This window comes from Choloepus didactylus, chromosome 11 (assembly GCF_015220235.1).
Source record: "Choloepus didactylus isolate mChoDid1 chromosome 11, mChoDid1.pri, whole genome shotgun sequence".
Taxonomy (NCBI): domain Eukaryota; kingdom Metazoa; phylum Chordata; class Mammalia; order Pilosa; family Megalonychidae; genus Choloepus; species Choloepus didactylus.
Genome location: NC_051317.1, coordinates 67,171,324 through 67,188,790, shown reverse-complemented (window position 1 = coordinate 67,188,790; position 17,467 = coordinate 67,171,324). Strand labels below are relative to the sequence as shown.

General features: G+C 38.5%; 1 protein-coding gene across 5 annotated transcripts in view; it reads left to right on the top strand.

The window, feature by feature from the left end:
- The window catches only part of DAB2 (DAB adaptor protein 2), a 75,287-nt gene that overhangs the window by 40,115 nt on the left and 17,705 nt on the right, over positions 1-17,467 (top strand). For all 5 annotated transcript variants that reach the window (XM_037798872.1, XM_037798871.1, XM_037798868.1 and 2 more), the window contains exons 2-9: positions 7,988-8,177; positions 12,169-12,308; positions 13,071-13,169; positions 14,717-14,848; positions 15,323-15,403; positions 15,840-15,866; positions 16,079-16,132; positions 16,522-16,584. In XM_037798872.1, coding sequence (XP_037654800.1) covers positions 8,087-8,177; positions 12,169-12,308; positions 13,071-13,169; positions 14,717-14,848; positions 15,323-15,403; positions 15,840-15,866; positions 16,079-16,132; positions 16,522-16,584 — 687 coding nt within the window. In that variant the 5' untranslated portion in view covers positions 7,988-8,086. The remainder of the gene's footprint in view (positions 1-7,987; positions 8,178-12,168; positions 12,309-13,070; positions 13,170-14,716; positions 14,849-15,322; positions 15,404-15,839; positions 15,867-16,078; positions 16,133-16,521; positions 16,585-17,467) is intronic.

The window sequence follows — 17,467 nt, the reverse complement described above, 5'->3', positions numbered from 1 at the left end:
CCAGTTTGACCAAGGATAACTCCTGCTACCTAGGTCAAAAAGACTCCAGAAACTATGCATAATTAAACCATGTAAAATCCTTTTTCTGTTTTGGTTAAAAAAACAGATCTATGAAATACCATGTTTAAACTACTCTGCTGGCTATCTTTCTGTTCTTCTCTTGGCATATCTATTAAATTGAAGTCTCTGTGTAATGTGCTTTGTTCAACTTGCTTAAAAAATAGTTTTTTCAACAAATGACATGTCATTTCTAGGAATAGAACAATAAACCTAAATTTAACCATTGAACATCATACATTCTTTCTTGCCCTCAGGATATGGCCAAATTACTCCCTAGGGTTCTTCCAGCTCAATAGTTTAACCCACTTGGTATTTCTTTATGGGGGCAAGAAGTTGTTGAAGTAGTCTGTGGTGTCATGTGGACATTGATGTTTTTAAAGCTCCCCAGTAAAAGCTCCCCTGGTGATGGTATGTACACCTTCTAAATTGATTACGGTAAGTGTGCAAACTTAGATTTGACTCAGGGTAACCTAGAGTAGATTTGAATCCCAGTTTTGTTCCCATCAGAGCTTTTGTAGGCTCAGAAGCCAGTTTTAGCAGGAGGTGACTCGAACATTAGCAAACCATCTCACTTTTTCACCTGGGGCTTTCCTAATTAAAGTACTTTATTCCTCCATGTTTCTATTTTCTTCCCTTTTGCTTTTTGGTCCTATTTGTCCTAGAAGTGTTTAAACAGTTGCTGTGAATAAAGCTATGTTGGATGCAACATAGGACTGTAGTTTCCCTGAAACCTACCTGCTGTTTAATCATAGCTCCCATTCATTGAGTACTTTCTATACATTAGGCACTGAGGTCTCTACATAATAGCAAACTATATTTCCATTTTACAGATGAGGAAATACATACTAGATAATTTGCTGCAAGCCACAGAGCTAGAAAATGGTGAAGGGACTCCTAAGCCTCAATTCTTAACTGTTATGCTTTACCACCTCCACCCAAAATCCACTGTATGGGAAACCATTAATTCTGGTCTGACTTGGATCAAAAGATGTGTCAAAACCTCTCATTCTGGGTTTATATGTTCTCTTAGTCCTGCAGCCTCTTTTCTAAGAGTTAAAAGCAATGATAGATGCTTGTTGTAAATGCATAACTTGTGTATCGCTCATTGACTCTGACATGTTCCATTACTGAGGCTCCACAGCATTGTCAGCATTTATAAGAAAATCTTCTATGGCCTCCTTTTCAGTGTGTGTTAACACAGTTTCATTCCTCAGTTAAATAGGCTTACTGAGGAAATCTTACTGTCTGCTTGACTTGGCCTTTGCAGAATAGAATGAAGCTTCCTCAAAGCATAGGAATACAAGAATTAAGGGAAGACGGCTTTGCATCAAGTGTCAGGAACAGCATAACTTTGCTGCAGCATCTTTGCCAACATTCCTTATTCTTAAAAGGCTGCTTTGAAGATGGTGAAGGCTGTTTGCTGGCCTCTTGGGCCCCAAGATTTGCCTTGGAGGTTAATATTTCACATGTCCTAATTCGGCTCTTCAGCTGAGGCAGGTATAAAGTCCCAAAGGACAACGAAGCACATACTCTGACCAGAACAAAGTACTGGACATTCTAGCAAAGATGTTTATGTTACTTTTATCTTGACTCTCCTTGATTCCCTTCCCTGTGTCTATTTTATGTGGCTCTTTCTGAAAAGTTAATCTGTATATTATAATTAGAAGAGTTTGGGATTTTTTGAAAAGAGCATTTAAAATGCAAGTTAAAATGTGGGATTTTTAAGTGTGGTTATCTTCCTCATGCCATCAGATTCACAATGGGATGCTAAGGCTTCCTTGAAAGAAACAAACAAAATTTAAGACCAGAAAAGAAAAACAGCATAGATAGTGGGAAAGGGAGCATAGACTAGACTGAATTTTGAGCTTTGTGGCTCAAAATTGATCGTGGGTTGCTGAGCCCATTTCATTATTCATCAACTGTAGGCACATTCTATTTCCATAGGGCTATCAGGATAAGTGTCTTTAGTGCTAGGTATATTAGGTGTTTGTCCCATTTCCCTTAATGTTAAAAACAAATTGTATACCATCTGTGGAATAGTGCTACTATTAAATAAGTCTGAGCTCAAGTAATTCCTTTTACCAGCATTTCAAGACTGACCAAGTAAGTTCCTGCCTGCTCTGTATAATTACAGTAAGAAGGTAGTCTGGGGGTGGGGGGGGGAGTGAGGGTGGAGATGTGACAGAGACAAATTTGTGTCTTAATGTTGCTTTAGAACCCAGGAATAAATAAGTAGCAGTATTGCTGATACTATCACATTCCTCCTGGTGAAAAGAGTAAGCAGATAGGAGAAGGTACCAGTCAAATCTGTCCCTACAAAGCCCAGACTGATCAATGTCCACCAGTCTGGCTATTCTAAGGTTCTAGACATCTTGCATGAATCACTTTGAGGAATAAACTATTGTTGATTTTTATTAGTGCAAAGGACATAAGTCACCCTAAGATGACTCATGCAGTCTTCCGGTATAGGCCTCTCAGAGCCTTCTCAGAACCCAAGAAAGATGTTGCAAGCTCCCAAATCTCTCCTAGTCATCTGATTCTGGTGACACTGAAGGAGGAAGTTCCCAAGTTCTTTCAGGGAGGTTTGTATTAAGTCCAAAATCCATGTTAAGTATCTTCACTCAAATGGAAGCTGATTTTATTGACTTAGCAAAGTTTCATTTACAACTTTCTGTTTTATATGAAGACTTTTTAAAAGGAATCAAGAATATGCAATAATTTTAGATCCTTATTTGTTTCCAGATGAGTCTTCTTATTTCTCTTCTCAAGCTTCTAATGAAGAAAACAATGTGTCCCAGAAAACTGGAATAACAAACCCACCACATTTAGATGAGGAACTGTCATGTGAATTTTTGTATACATGTTTGAGCTCTAGTTTGTAATCCCTGTCTTATGATAACACCACTTGTGTGCGTTTTCCAACTCATTCCATGCTCCTTGATCTGAAGGACCTCTGGGACTAAACTCAACAAATGAGAAGACTGAATATTTATTGGTTGCCCTATATCCACTTGTATCCCTTTATAAGAAATCTCCTGTTATACTAAGACTTTAAAACAGATGTCAAAGCTTGATGTAATTTAGATACTTTCTTCAGCTATGCTGTAGCTTGGGAAGGTAATAAAATGAATAACATCTGTATTAGTTACCGGGGCTGCTGTGACAAATACCAAAAACTGGATGGCTTAAACAGCAGGAATTTGTCTTCACAGCTTTGGAGGCCAGACGTCCAGCAGAACAAGAGATTGGCAGGGATTACTTTCTTCCCCAGCCTGTAGCATTCCAGCAATCCTACATCACATAGCGATCTCTCTCTCCTTGTGTCTGCTCCTCGGGTTTCCACTGACTTCTGGCTTCTGGTTCCGTATCCAATTTCCTTTGCTTAAAAGGACTTCAACCATATTGGATTAAGGCCCACCATTATTGACTAACAACATCTTCAGAGGTCCTGTTTACAAAGGGATCTCACCCACGAGAGCACAGATTGACTTGAACGTGTCTTTTGTGGGGCACGTGATTCAACCTCCTCAATATGTTTTGCCCCTTGGGTCCCTTTTCGAGGCCCAATCGCTTTTCAAAAATCAATTCATTATTAAATCTGCTGAAGCAAATGGGCATGATTGACAATTCTGTAATATTGTTGAAAGGATTACACATTAGTGTATTACATTTAAGTTGATTATTCTCTGCAGACGGAAGGGAACTTGGAAGCAAGTCCTCTTCCAGCCACCACATAATCAAATGGTAACTTGGGCATTTGCAAAGTCTGTGAAGGTAGACTTGCTCTTTAAGCACTGGATATTATCACTCTGGTATATGCATAATTGGTTGTAAAGTTTTGTTAAAATCTTTCAATAAGGCTTTTACCTTTTTTTAAAAAAGGAGTTTTTAATCTTTGGATCTTGGGGACCTGTAGGCAACATCTACCTTCTGATCACATTAGGGATTATAGATACATTTCTAAGTTGTTTGGCCTACAATGGAGACCTATCCTTGGCTACTGCAGCCTAACATACAAATTCCTTTTCTTCAGGGAATTAATGCCTAAGGAACTTTTTCTTTCTATTTTACTCCCTTCCCCCTTGTAGCTGCTCTGTAACCCCCAGACAGACTCCTATTCAGTGAAGAATATGCTCAAAGGATACCAGATACCTTTAAGATAATTCCAATGCTGGGGAAAGTTGCACTTGAGTATCTGAACGGAGACCTTTTTGCTACAAAATGGAGGTAGCAGCATTCACTTTCGAGCTTTTCCATTTCAGCCCAGTCTGCCAACACTACATTTTTGTTTTGCTTTGTGTGTTTGTTTGCCAGTCAATTATTTATTTGGCTAGGAAAACCTGACCTTTTATTTCTTAAATACTGTGAAGGAAAGGGGCAAGGGATGGTCCCCTGATGGGGAAAGAGGTCCCCAGGAAGTGCTGCAGGCAACACTACATAGTTTTGAAACCTAGTCTTAGGAAGTGAGATTCCTATCGCGGATTACTTTTATGAGTAATCCACATGCTGTCATTCACCTTCTCTTGTTCTCCAAGTCCATCAAAGTGCTTTGTAGCACTTCTCAAATTTCTTTAAAACATTCTTACTCTGTTCCGGTTTGCTAATGCTGCCATTTTGCAAAATACCAGAAATGAATTGGCTTTTATGAAGGAGGTTTATTTGGTTACACAGTTACAACCTTAAGGCCATAAAGTGTCCAAGGTAAGGCATCAACAATAGGTACCTTCACTGGAGAATGGCCATTGGTGTCCAGAAAACCTGTTAGCTGGAAAAGCACATGGCTGGCCAGGTCTGCTTGCTCCCAGGTTGCATTCTCCAAAATGTTGCTCTTGGGGGCATTTTGTCTTCTCTTAGCTGCAGCTCCTCTTCAGAATGTCACTCTCAGTTGCTCTGCTGAGTTTCTTCTGTCTGAGCTTTTGTAAGGCTTCAGTAAACTAATCAAGGCCCAAGCTAAATGGGCGGGCCCATGCCTCCTTGGAAATTATCTAATCAGAGTTATCACCTACAGTTGGGCGGGTCACATCTCCATGGAAACAACCTAATCCAAAGATTCCAACTTAATCAAATTTACTCACTCAAGATTGCATCAAAGAACATGGAGTTTTGGGGGACATAATACATCTAAACCGGCACACACTCTAAAAGTATTTTCTAGTCAGAAATAACATCTGTAGGAATGTATAATGAGTTTCAGTAATTGGACAACAAATTCATATTCCTAGCTTACTTTTTCAAACAGTGGTTCAATCAGCCCAGTTTTGGGCCATCTTACCAATGCGATCAACACACACTTTGTTGAACTCAACACTGACTTAAGCTAGAGCTCAAGGTATAGCTGCACAAATACTTCAGGTGCCTTCTTGAAATAGAAAGTATTTTTAAATACTTCTTTTTAGTTCATGTGCTTAGCCTAATAAATTAAAGTGGGATATACCAAACTACATAGATATAGCATTGAAAGCCAATACAGTATAGTTTTGAATAACATATGGATTGATGTTTAAATAAAACCCTTGAATCTGTCGTGTTTTAGATTCTTCTTAAAGAATAATTTTTTACCTATAAAAATCAAAACAGCCTTACCATTGTATCATTTGAAGTCCTGTCAGGAGAGAAACCACACCATTTATTTAAATAAAGCTTAATGTTTTGTGTTAACTAGTTATAAAGTTGTTAAGTAGATAAGTGAGAGGGGGGAAAGAGAACCCTAAATCATCTCTGGGTAAGCAAAATACAGAAAACAGCCACCATTCCTAGGGCTGAAGGGATTGGAATCTTCAAAGCTTAAAAGCTTGGAGGAGGGGCCTTCTGGACCTCTAGAAGGGGGTGTGCTCAGCTAGTGCCAGTGTCCCCACACTCTGAGGCAGGGACCCACAGAGGCCTCTGTGAGAGAGAGCACAGGACTGGTACCGGTATCTCTGAGAAGGGACATGATGAGGCTAGTTCTACAGCTGTTGGAAATACTGGAAACTGATTCAGTGGGAGAAGAAGCACCTGTTGGGGACACTCATGAATGTGTAAGTCCCTTCTCCAGCTTGGCTGTCTCCCTCTAGCCCCCCACCTTCACGACCCCCACCACCCTCATTGACAGAGCTACCACACAGCCAGCTGGCAAAGTAGAAATGTCCTTTGCATAGTCCCAGCCCCAGCATCACCAAGCAGAATATAGAAGGGTGTAGAAGGGTGGTTTTGAAGCTGAGACAGCCTAACAACTGGGAAGACCACCCCTTTAACTACTAAGCTCCCATACCACCCTTCTCTAGGGAACGGTCTCTGGGCTATATTGACAACTCCTCAAATTTAGTCATGTCAGATCTGAGTAATCTCCCTAAAGGCTAAATTGTACATTTAACTTCCAAAAAACTTGTATTATGGGGAAGGAGGAGAAATACAATAAAATAGATAATGCATACAAATTTATACACATAGGCAAGGAAGAAAATATACAACAGTCCCCTCAACAGGGATGAATAGGGACAAATACGAGATAAGTGGGATGGGCAGGGTGGGCGAATGGCTAGGGAGCTTGACAAATGGAAAATGTAAGGAGTCAAAAACAAAAAGCATCCTAGGAGAAATGAGTAACTTGGGATAGTATACAGGATTCAAAGAAAGTAAGGTTGAAGGTAAAGAGGGGCCAACTATTTAAGAACCTCATTAGCCAAAGCTAATGAGTCTAAATCTTTGTCTTAAATGCTAAGGGGATCCACCCATAGACTGTTTTCTGGAGATGAATATAAGGACTACTGGAATTTTACAGCTCCCTGATTTGGAGAGGGGGTAAGAATATCTTCCTAGGAATGATGGATAAATGTGTCTAATTAGGCTGAAATTATTGTTTTGTTGTGAGGGAGATAGTCACATGTTTAAAAGGGTGTCCACTGTAAGCCAACTGAGTAAAAACCTGAGACTTATCCTTTAAATATCCAACAAATAGCATCTATTCCTATGTGGTAATTTAAAATTAAAGTTTGGATAAATGGCAGGTATAGGCTCAGTGGTAGGAGGAGTGTGCCAGTCGTTCTTCTGGGATTATGAAACAGTGAATGGCTTTTCTTAGCCTTTGGTCTTCAACTTATGAAAAATAAAACCATATCCTTCTTGCTTTAGCTCTCTCCAGAGCTGTGTAAAACTTTTGGGAAGTGAGGGAATCTTTTGTAACATTAGTTCACTTTTGGGTTCTTACCATGACTCTGAATTTTTCTGTTTTACCTATCGTGGGGGGAGCTTTAAGACCACACATACCTTGACTGTCTTGGTGTAGTAATGGTAAATAATAGCATAAAAACATTTATATTGAATGAATTGCATAATAAGTACTTTGTAAATCCATTCTTTCCCTGATACATGTTAAATATTAATGTCAAAAATGGATGTTTTTAAAAATACAGTGTTTAGATAGCCTGGAGATCGTATGCAGAGCCCTAATATTTTAAAAAAAGCATTTGTCAATCTGAATAAGATCACTTCATGACTGCATTATTGACACTGCCTTTGGTGATAGGTGATTTTTGAAGAACTGAAGTTTGTAATACTCACTTTCATACACGTTTTAGTCTTATCAGACTCAGTTTTCAATATATTTCTGTTTTGCTGTGAAAGCTTATTTTTCTATGTGTGACAAGTTTTTATCCCTCTGCATTAATACTAGATTTTTATGCAAAAGTTCCAATATAGACCGCTTAGTTATTAAAAGTTACTAGATAGCAAGTGCTTAAAGAAAACCTGTTAAGCACCTTCTTTCCATTTTGGAAATTACAAAGACAACAAAACTACCCACTCTCCTGCTTTCGGAGTTCTGCCTAATAGAGAAGGAACAAAACAAATCCAGAGAACTACTTGAGAAGCACTAGTTGTAGGCCTATATGACATAAAGTCTGGGTTTGCTGCATCATGATCTCATTATCCCTCTAAACTTTGCCTACAGGTGTCTGTAGGGTATGTTCATTTGAGACTTCTCCACCGGAAATCACCTGGTATCACTAAGTCTCCACTAAAGCCAGGGTTTGCTGCCTGATTTCTTGCCATGTCGAACGAAGTAGAGACGAGTACAACCAACGGTCATCCTGACCAACAGGCTGCACCAAAAGCCCCATCAAAGAAGGAAAAGAAGAAAGGTATGGAGAAGTCCTCTTTAGGCCAGTGACAGGAGCTTGAGATTGTTGTGTCTCTGGAAGAACCTGAGATACAGGGTTAAGAATTGGCCTTTACCTCACGTCAACCTCAGTTCAGTGTCACACACTCCCAAAGAGGAAAGTTGTACTTTAACAGAGAGGATTGGTTAATCCCATGTGTAATAAGACATTTCTCTGAATCCCGTGATTATACCAGCTTGGATCCTATCAGAAAACTTTAATAGCATCTTATTCAGTTAACAAATACAACTATCCATTATTATATGGCCATCTTTCAGTAATCTGTTTATCACTTTGTTTTATTGAAATCGTTCTTTAAAACAGCAAGATCTTTATTTTATTAAACCCCCATCTTTTGACTTGAAGTACCACTAAAAGTGCTAAACTCCTTAATCATTCATAGTTTCAGGACATGCCATGACTTGCCTGCCTTTCACTACTGCATTTTAGCTACACAGACTGGATTGCAGGCCTTTTTTTTTTTTTTTTTTTTTTTTTTTTTTGGTGTCCCACAGGTCTGAAGGCTCTGTTTTTTTTTTTTTTTTTTTTTTTTTTTTTCTTTTTTTTTTTTAATCATCATTTTATTGAGATATATTCACATACCACGCAGTCATACAAAACAAATTGTACTTTCGATTGTTTACAGTACCATTACATAGTTGTACATTCATCACCTAAATCAATCCCTGACACCTTCATTAGCACACACACAAAAATAACAAGAATAATAATTAGAGTGAAAAAGAGCAATTGAAGTAAAAAAGAACACTAGGTACCTTTGTTGGATTGCAGGCCTTTTAAAAGAAGTAAAAGAAGTTATAAAGATGGGATAATTATTTAATGATTTTTCAAAGGAATTGACCCATAATTCCCCTCTGCCTATTGACAGTTCAAAATGCCAGTAAATTATGTGATGGCTTTTTTTTTTTTTTTTTTTTTTTTTTTTTTCATTCAAAAAAGGTATTATCCTCCTTATATCCTTTCAAAAGGATGATGAAGGTATGATGAAGAATATCCCCAAATCCCACTTCACATATTGCTGTCAGTTCCCATAATATGGTCCGTTTTGCATTTTTTTTTTTTTTTTTTCATTTTTATTGAGATTGTTCAGATACCATACAATTATCCAAAGATCCAAAGTGTACAATCACTTGCCCCTGGGTACCCTCATACAGCTGTGCATCCATCACACTTAATTTTTGTTCAATTTTTAGAAACTTTTCATTACTCCAGACAAGAAATAAAGTGAAAGATGAAAAAAGAAAAAAAGAAAAGGAAACTCTAATCCTCCCCTATCCCTAACCAACCCCCCTCAATTGTTGACTCCTAGTATTGATATAGTACGTTTGTTACTGTTTATGAAAAAATGTTGAAATACTACTAACTGTAGTATATAGTTTGTAATAGGTATATAGTTCTTTCCTATATGCCCCTCTATTATTAACTTCTAATTGTATTGTCATACATTTGTTCTGGTTCATGAAGTGATTTCTAGTATTTGTACAGTTGATCATGGACATTACCCACCACTAAGAATCAGACAATACCACCAATGTCAAGTGTCTAACATGCCTCTCCTATCCCCCCCTCTTATCTGCATTTACCTTAGTATATCACCTTTGTTATATTAAAGGAAGCATAATACAATGATTCTATTAGTTACAGTCTCTAGTTTATGCTGATTGCATCCCTCCCCCAATGCCTCCCCATTTTTAACACCTTGCAAGGTTGACATTTGCTTGTTCTCCCTCGTAAAAGAACATATTTGTACATTTTATCACAATTGTTGAATACTCTAGATTTCACCAAGTTACACAGTCCCAGTCATTATCTTTCCTCCTTTCTTGTGGTGTCTCACTTGCTCCCCATCTTCCTCTCTCAACCGTATTCATAGTTACCTTTGTTCAGTGTACTTACATTGTTGTGCTACCATCTCCCAAAATTGTGTTCCAAACCACACACTCCTGTCTTCTATCACCCTGTAGTGCTCCCTTTAGTATTTCCTGTAGGGCAGGTATCTTGTTCACAAAGTCTCTCATTGTCTGTTTGTCAGAAAATATTTTGAGCTCTCCCTCATATTTGAAGGACAGCTTTGCTGGATACAGGATTCTTGGTTGGTGGTTTTTCTCTTTCAGTATCTTAAACATATCACACCACTTCCTTCTTGCCTCCATGGTTTCTACTGAGAGATCCGCACATAGTCTTATTAAGCTTCCTTTGTATGTAATGGATTGCTTTTCTCTTGCTGCTTTCAGGATTCTCTCTTTGTCTTTGACATTTGATAATCTGATTATTAAGTGTCTTGGCGTAGGCCTATTCATATCTCTTCTGTTTGGAGTACGTTGCGCTTCTTGGATCTGTAATTTTATGTCTTTCTTAAGAGATGGGAAATTTTCATGAATTATTTCCTCTATTATTGCTTCTGCCCCCTTTCCCCTCTCTTCTCCTTCTGGGACACCAATGATACGTACATTATTGTACTTTGTTTCATCTTTGAGTTCCCGGAGACGTTGCTCATATTTTTTCATTCTTTTCTCCATCTGCTCCTTTGTGTGTAGGCTTTCAGGTGTTTTGTTCTCCAGTTCCTGAGTGTTTTCTTCTGCCTCTTGAGATCTGTTGTTGTATGTTTCCATTGTGTCTTTCATCTCTTGTGTTGTGCCTTTCATTTCCATAGATTCTACCAGTAGGTTTTTTGAACTTTTGATTTCTGCCGTATACAGGTCCAGTGCTTCCTTTACAGCCTCTATCTCTTTTGCAATATCTTCTCTAAACTTTTTGAATTGATTTAGCAGTAGTTGTTTAAATTCCTGTATCTCAGTTGAAGTGTACGTTTGTTCCTTTGACTGGGCCATAACTTTGTTTTTCTTAGTGTAGGTTGTAATTTTCTGTTGTCTAGTCATGGTTTCCTTGTTTATCCAAATCAGGTTTTCCCAGACCAGAACAGGCTAAGTTCTGCTTCCAGAGGGAAGAAATATTCAGTATCTGGTTTCCCTGCGGGTGTGTCTTAGAAAATTGCTCCACCCTTTGATGCCTCAGGTCACTGTGCTTTTCTGCCCAGCAGGTGACGCCTGTTAGCCTATAAATCTTGCCTGGTGTGAGGAGGTATGGCCGTGTTCCCCCAGGCTCTGGGGTCTGGTTCTGAATGGAAAGGGCCCCACCCCTTTCCTCCTAGAGAAGACAGACCCCCCAGGTGGAGGTCATTAGCATTTCAATGGTCTCACTCTCTGCTTGTGGTGTCTCCGCCCTTCCCCGAGTCACAGCCCTGGAAACTTAAAATGACTGGGGCTTTCTCCACTGAGCCGAAAAAGAAACAGATAGTCCCCTTCAGACCCAGTCCAAGGCTCTCCAAGGTCAGTCGTCACCCAAAGCCTCTGTCTGTTTTTTGGGGCTGCGTACCTGTAGTGAGCAGTTCACACTCGCTACTTAAAACCCCAGTTGGAGCTCAGCTGAGCTGTATTCGCTTGCTGGGAGAGAGCTTCTCTCTCGCACCACGCGGCTCCACAGCTCGGGCTATGGGGGAGGGGGTCTCACGACTTGGTTCCACAGGTTTTACTTACAGATTTTATGCTGTGTTCTTGGGCATTCCTCCCAATTCAGGTTGGTGTGTGATGAGGTGGATGGTCTTGTTTGTCCCCCCGCAGTTATTCTGGATTATTTAGTAGTTGTTTCTGGTTTTTTGTAGTTGTTCCAGGGGGACTGCTTAGCTTCCACTCCTCTCTATGCCGCCATCTTGCCTCTCTATCCGTTTTGCATTTTTAAGAGTTTTTCTCCCCTACCACAATTTTATAGACAATATTAGGGAACTTGATTTTGCTCAAAGGAAATAAGAAAAGAATAGAACAGGAAATTGCAAATTCAATCGATTGTAGTAGAATCAAGATTTAAACTTTGGAGAATCTGGAGCATATCTGGTCATATCTAGGGCTGGGATTTAAATACATTTATAAACTTTATCCTGTATTTCTTTTCATAGGCTCTGAAAAGACAGATGAGTATCTCTTGGCCAGGTTTAAAGGTGATGGTGTGAAATACAAGGCCAAGCTAATTGGCATTGATGATGTGCCAGATGCAAGAGGGGATAAAATGAGCCAAGATTCTATGATGAAACTAAAGGTAAACGGGAAAAGAATACATTGTCTGTATCTTAAGCAAATGTCCCACACAAGGGAATTAAATTAGAAGCTTTTTTTGCATCTATCCCAATTATTTGAAAGAAAAACTTTTCTAATCACATAGATTCAGTAGTGCCTCATTTTATGAGAAGTCATGAAAACATGGGTTGGCTTGCCTATTCTGAGTACTGTCTGGAGATTAACTCAGTTAGCAGGATTCGATGCCTTTCCCTTTTAGCAGACTCAATTTTAGTACTAACAAAGTCCATATCTACCGTTTCCATCATTTAATGATTGCAAAAGTTGTGTTCAAATGCCAGGCATGGTTTTTTTACTTTTTGTAGAGAGGAGAGAATATCCTATTTTAGAACTTGAAAATCTAAACATTCAGGTAAAATCAGAATTTACTTGAAAACTTGTTTCTTTAGCATGAGCCCTTCAGGTTTTGAATTTTTAAATTCTATTACTGTGTTGCTATGTGAAACTACTGAAATAGACAAAGCCATAAGGAATATCTTTACAGATCTTCTGGTCCAGTCTCTTTATCTGAGACCAAGACCAAGAAAATTAGAGCGGCTCGTCCAAGTTCACATAGCTAACTGCGATGTCCTGGCTCAACTTCTATTCCATCCTGTGTCTCTTGGAAAAGGAGCCTGTTCCTTTTGTAGATGGTAAAACAAAGCTGTCTGTCCTCGAAACATTTAATATTTAGAAGCATTGTAGAGCGCTTTTAACTAGATTTTCCTTGTTTTGCCAACCTCAGGGAATGGCGGCAGCTGCTCGGTCTCAAGGACAGCACAAACAAAAGCTCTGGGTCAACATTTCGCTATCCGGGATAAAATTAATTGATGAGAAAACTGGGGTAAGAATTCACTGACACTGATCTGAACACCCAAGCCTGACAATTTGCAGCTTGAATTTAAGCTCGCCTTTTTCCTGTAGAAGAAAATAGTGTTCAGAAGTAATAGGCAGAAAACAGGTAAGGTAGTAGGAGGTGAGAATTCAAGATACTTTATTTTGAAGTTCATTTCCTATAATAGATATGAATCTCAAGTTTACAAACACGAGTATACTTTACATATCATTCTTTTTAAAACCTCAGGTACACAGACCTAGATTAATCCTAAACCCCAGTTCACAAGACTGTAATGGGTCTATGTTTGGGTCTCATTTTACTTAAATATGTAGATCACATGTGAACCTGCCATCTAACCCAGAGCTAGACCATTTACTCATAACATACCAAGTTTTTTTTTTTTTTTTTTTTGGTCATCTCTCATCCCTGCCTCCTCACCCCATGCAGGTAACCTTGCTCATTTTTTTGTGATTGCTGTTATTCTATCACATATAAACATTCTTGTCCCCATCCCCACCCCCTTTTTTGGGAACCTTATCCAAAGGCTATCTTGCATCAAGTCTTCTGGGACTTGTTTTTCTACTCAACATCACATTATAAGATTGATCCACTTAAAATGTTAAAATGTAGCTTGTAGATCATTTTCAATTGTTGTAAGATATGTTATTGTATCAAGGCATGGCAGGGAGACTTCAGTTACTCTTTATCCTTTCCCAGAGATACCCAGTGTCCAACACACAAAATCAGTTTGGCAAGCTTAGGGCACTGGAAGCCTGGTATGTGTTTACAGCCCCTTCTGGTCCTCAGGTCCTCATGCACAAGAACTCCCACACCACTGGCTCTGTTTTCCTCCATCTCTCCAAAATACCCACTATAAACTTTTCAGTGACCTTAGGCATTTGGAAACAAAAGCCAAGACACAGTCTTCCCACCAGCAGATATCCCTAAAAAGATAAGTGCTGCTAATAAACCAGTTAACTCCCCTGCCACATGTAACTCATGGATAATAACATGGACCATCTCTGTGAGTTTAAGAACTTGATGACAGCTTTTGGTAACTTCCAGAATGTTCTGGGGATAAATGTTTTAATAATATTTGGGATGGTTCCATGGCCTCTGAGCAATCATCAAAGGATTCCTTTGAACATGCCTCTGGCTTAGTTATGCTGTTCACTTAGTCTTTGTGTTGGGGTAGACCTTGGATCAGACTAGGGGCTATATATCCCACCTTTACTTGGAAATTCTTGATCTGTTAATCTTCAGTCTCTTTCCTCGTTATGTGGCATCGTATCTTTGGAGGTAGGGAGAATCAAGTATCGGTGTTTTAAGAGGGAGCACTGTTCCCACTCCCCCCACCCCACCCCCACTCTTCCTCCATTTTGAGCCCTTCCTATCAAGGATAAATGTAGCTCTATCCTTTAATCAGAGGCTAAAAAGCCTTTTTTCAAATATTTTAGTCTCCTATGTATACCTAGGTGTCTGATTCTTAGTTGTGGTAGTATGTAAATAGACTCTACATTTCTAGATAAATCATTCTTTATGTTCCTTTTTAGGTAATAGAACATGAACATCCAGTGAATAAAATTTCTTTCATTGCTCGTGATGTGACAGACAACCGGGCATTTGGTTATGTATGTGGAGGAGAAGGCCAACACCAGTTTTTTGCCATAAAAACAGGGCAGCAGGTAAGCTCCAGTTAGGCCTGAATGTATTCCTGGAGCCATGTCCTCTATTGACTATCAAGGAGCATCTATCACTCCACTAGAGACCTCGAACAATTGAATGTAGGACTACATCGTGGTCAAAAGAATGACTACTTTGTTGACCTAAGGAATATTTTTTTTTAACATGTCATTAATACCCATGTAGTATGTGGCACAGGAATTGTGAGAATGGACTTTCTTATAAGGTCAAACTGACTTTAGAACAGTAGTGGTGAATTGTTGCCAGAATCCATGGTACCTCTTGTTTTATTTAAGCACTTAATAACTTTGCTGTCCTTTATATATCCAGAGGTGGCAATCCCATATAAAGCAGGGGAGGATACTGAGGAGCTTTAACAGACCAGAAGAAACTGGTACTAATCAGAACCGATGAGGGGTAAAGGGAAGAAAGTATCAAGACTAAAATACTAATGAAGATGCTTTCTCTTATTTCAGGCTGAGCCATTGGTCGTTGATCTTAAAGATCTCTTTCAAGTTATCTACAATGTAAAGAAAAAAGAAGAAGAAAAGAAAAAGGCAAGTACTACCTCAAACAGCCTTTCTTAAACTTAAGACTATATTAGCACCATGTTTGAATATTATATATATAAATGACTTGTCCTGGAAGTTGGTTTCTATATGGCTCTTCTACGTATAGAAAGTAGAAATTTGTTGTCCATTTTTACCAGTATAGGGCAGTGGATGGATGTTATATTTAGGCACTTGTTATTTCCAGTTTCTGGCTCTCATTCTCCCTACAAGCTTCATATTGATTTTAGTGACTTCACTGACCAGGTTTAAATCCAATAAATCTATTCAAATCCAGTTTTGATAAGAAAAAGGGGAAAGGTGCATAGGAGAGAACTCTTGCTTTGTAACTGTGAACTGAACCCATAAAGATGTATTTGTTCTTTTATTTGATTCCTTTTAACTATAATTACTAAGATCTCTGAATTTTTATCTTTCTTTTTAGACTGAAGAAGCCAACAAAGCAGTAGAGGTAAAATTGCATCTTTACTTCCTATGAATTGTGTGTGTGAGTATAAACCCTTACTCGTTCCTGTCCAAGCACTCTCCCCTCTTCCCTCTGGTCATGGAAGATGTCTAGTTGAATGGTCAATGTCAGAATCACAACTGCTTAGCAAGAGTAGGAAAACAAATTCTGTTGGGAAAACTCTTCAACTAAACTCTGAATATTTGCCATCTTTTCAGAATGGCAGTGAGAACCTCCTGACTCTTGATGACCAAACTACCAAATTGAAATTGGTATGTATGTGATGTTTGAAGATTCTTACCTACCTTTACACAGGTTTTCTTCCTGTAGATGATGCTATTACCAAATCTGTGTTAGTTAAATGGAAATCCATTTGTGACAACCATTTTCCTAAACATTATTCTAACATTTATGTCAAAGTATAAAGTAGTATTTTTAGTAGACACATTTGAATCTAATACAAATACTTCTTCAAAGGTGTTGACCAGATGGATTTGTTTGGGGACACTTCCTGACATATATAATCCAATACCAAATCTGTTTTAGTTAAATGAAAATTGCGATAACTATTTTCCTAAACTTTAGGAAACATTTACATCAGTATGCAAAGTAATCTTTATTTAGTAGATACATCTGAATCTAATCCAAATACTTTTTTAAGGGTATTGACCAGATGGATTTGTTTGGGGACATGTCTACACCTCCTGACCTAAATAGTCCAACAGTAAGTGTTTGCTTTTAAATTTGCAATATAATGGAAATGACATGACTCAAATTGGCAGTTGATCAGAAATGTTGAAATTTCATTGAAATTTGGAAGGTGACTGCTGGTATTTATTTCCACAGAAAGTATACTAGAACAAATTTGAATATTTAGTCTCCATGGGCACCTATCAGAACTAATTCAGATATATGAATATTACTTAGAGGTAAAATGTGAGCAATAGGTAAGGCAGTGTAGTCTTTCTTGATGTCACTAAGGATCAGAAGGAGGAGCAGAATAAAAATCTTTTGCCTGAGCCTACTGAAGGAAGTATGTCTATCAGAAGATTTATCGTAAAGACTCCTGGCCTCTTCCTTTTCTCACTTACTGTTTGCTGTTGCAATTTGCCAGCATAAGCTTGATGTAAAGGAAGACAAACAAGGGGCTTGTTATGTTTAAACAAAGCCCATCCTTGTTAGAAAATTGTTCATTCTTCATAGGCTATTATAGTATATGAAGTCTTTTCAATATCGATTGATCCATAACAACAGTATGAGACTGGAACAATGCTTTCCTTTACAGAAAAGGAAATGGAGGATCAGAAAGTCATTTACTCCAGGAAGAGGTCCAGAATCAAGGCTTAAGCTCCAGTTTTCAGACTTTCCAAAATAGACTTTAAATGAAAGTACCCATGTAATTTTTAATGACCTCTTGCAACTGTTATTTATTCAACAGTTTCTTGAGTACCTGCTATCTTCAAGGCACAATAGTGCATGAGATGCACAAGGTCAATGACATTGTGGAGTGTGCTCTAGCAGGGAAACTAACACTAACACTAAGCATGGAGCCTACTAACTACAGTGGGTTGGTACAGCATTCATGTACAGGGTTTTTATCTAGTTTA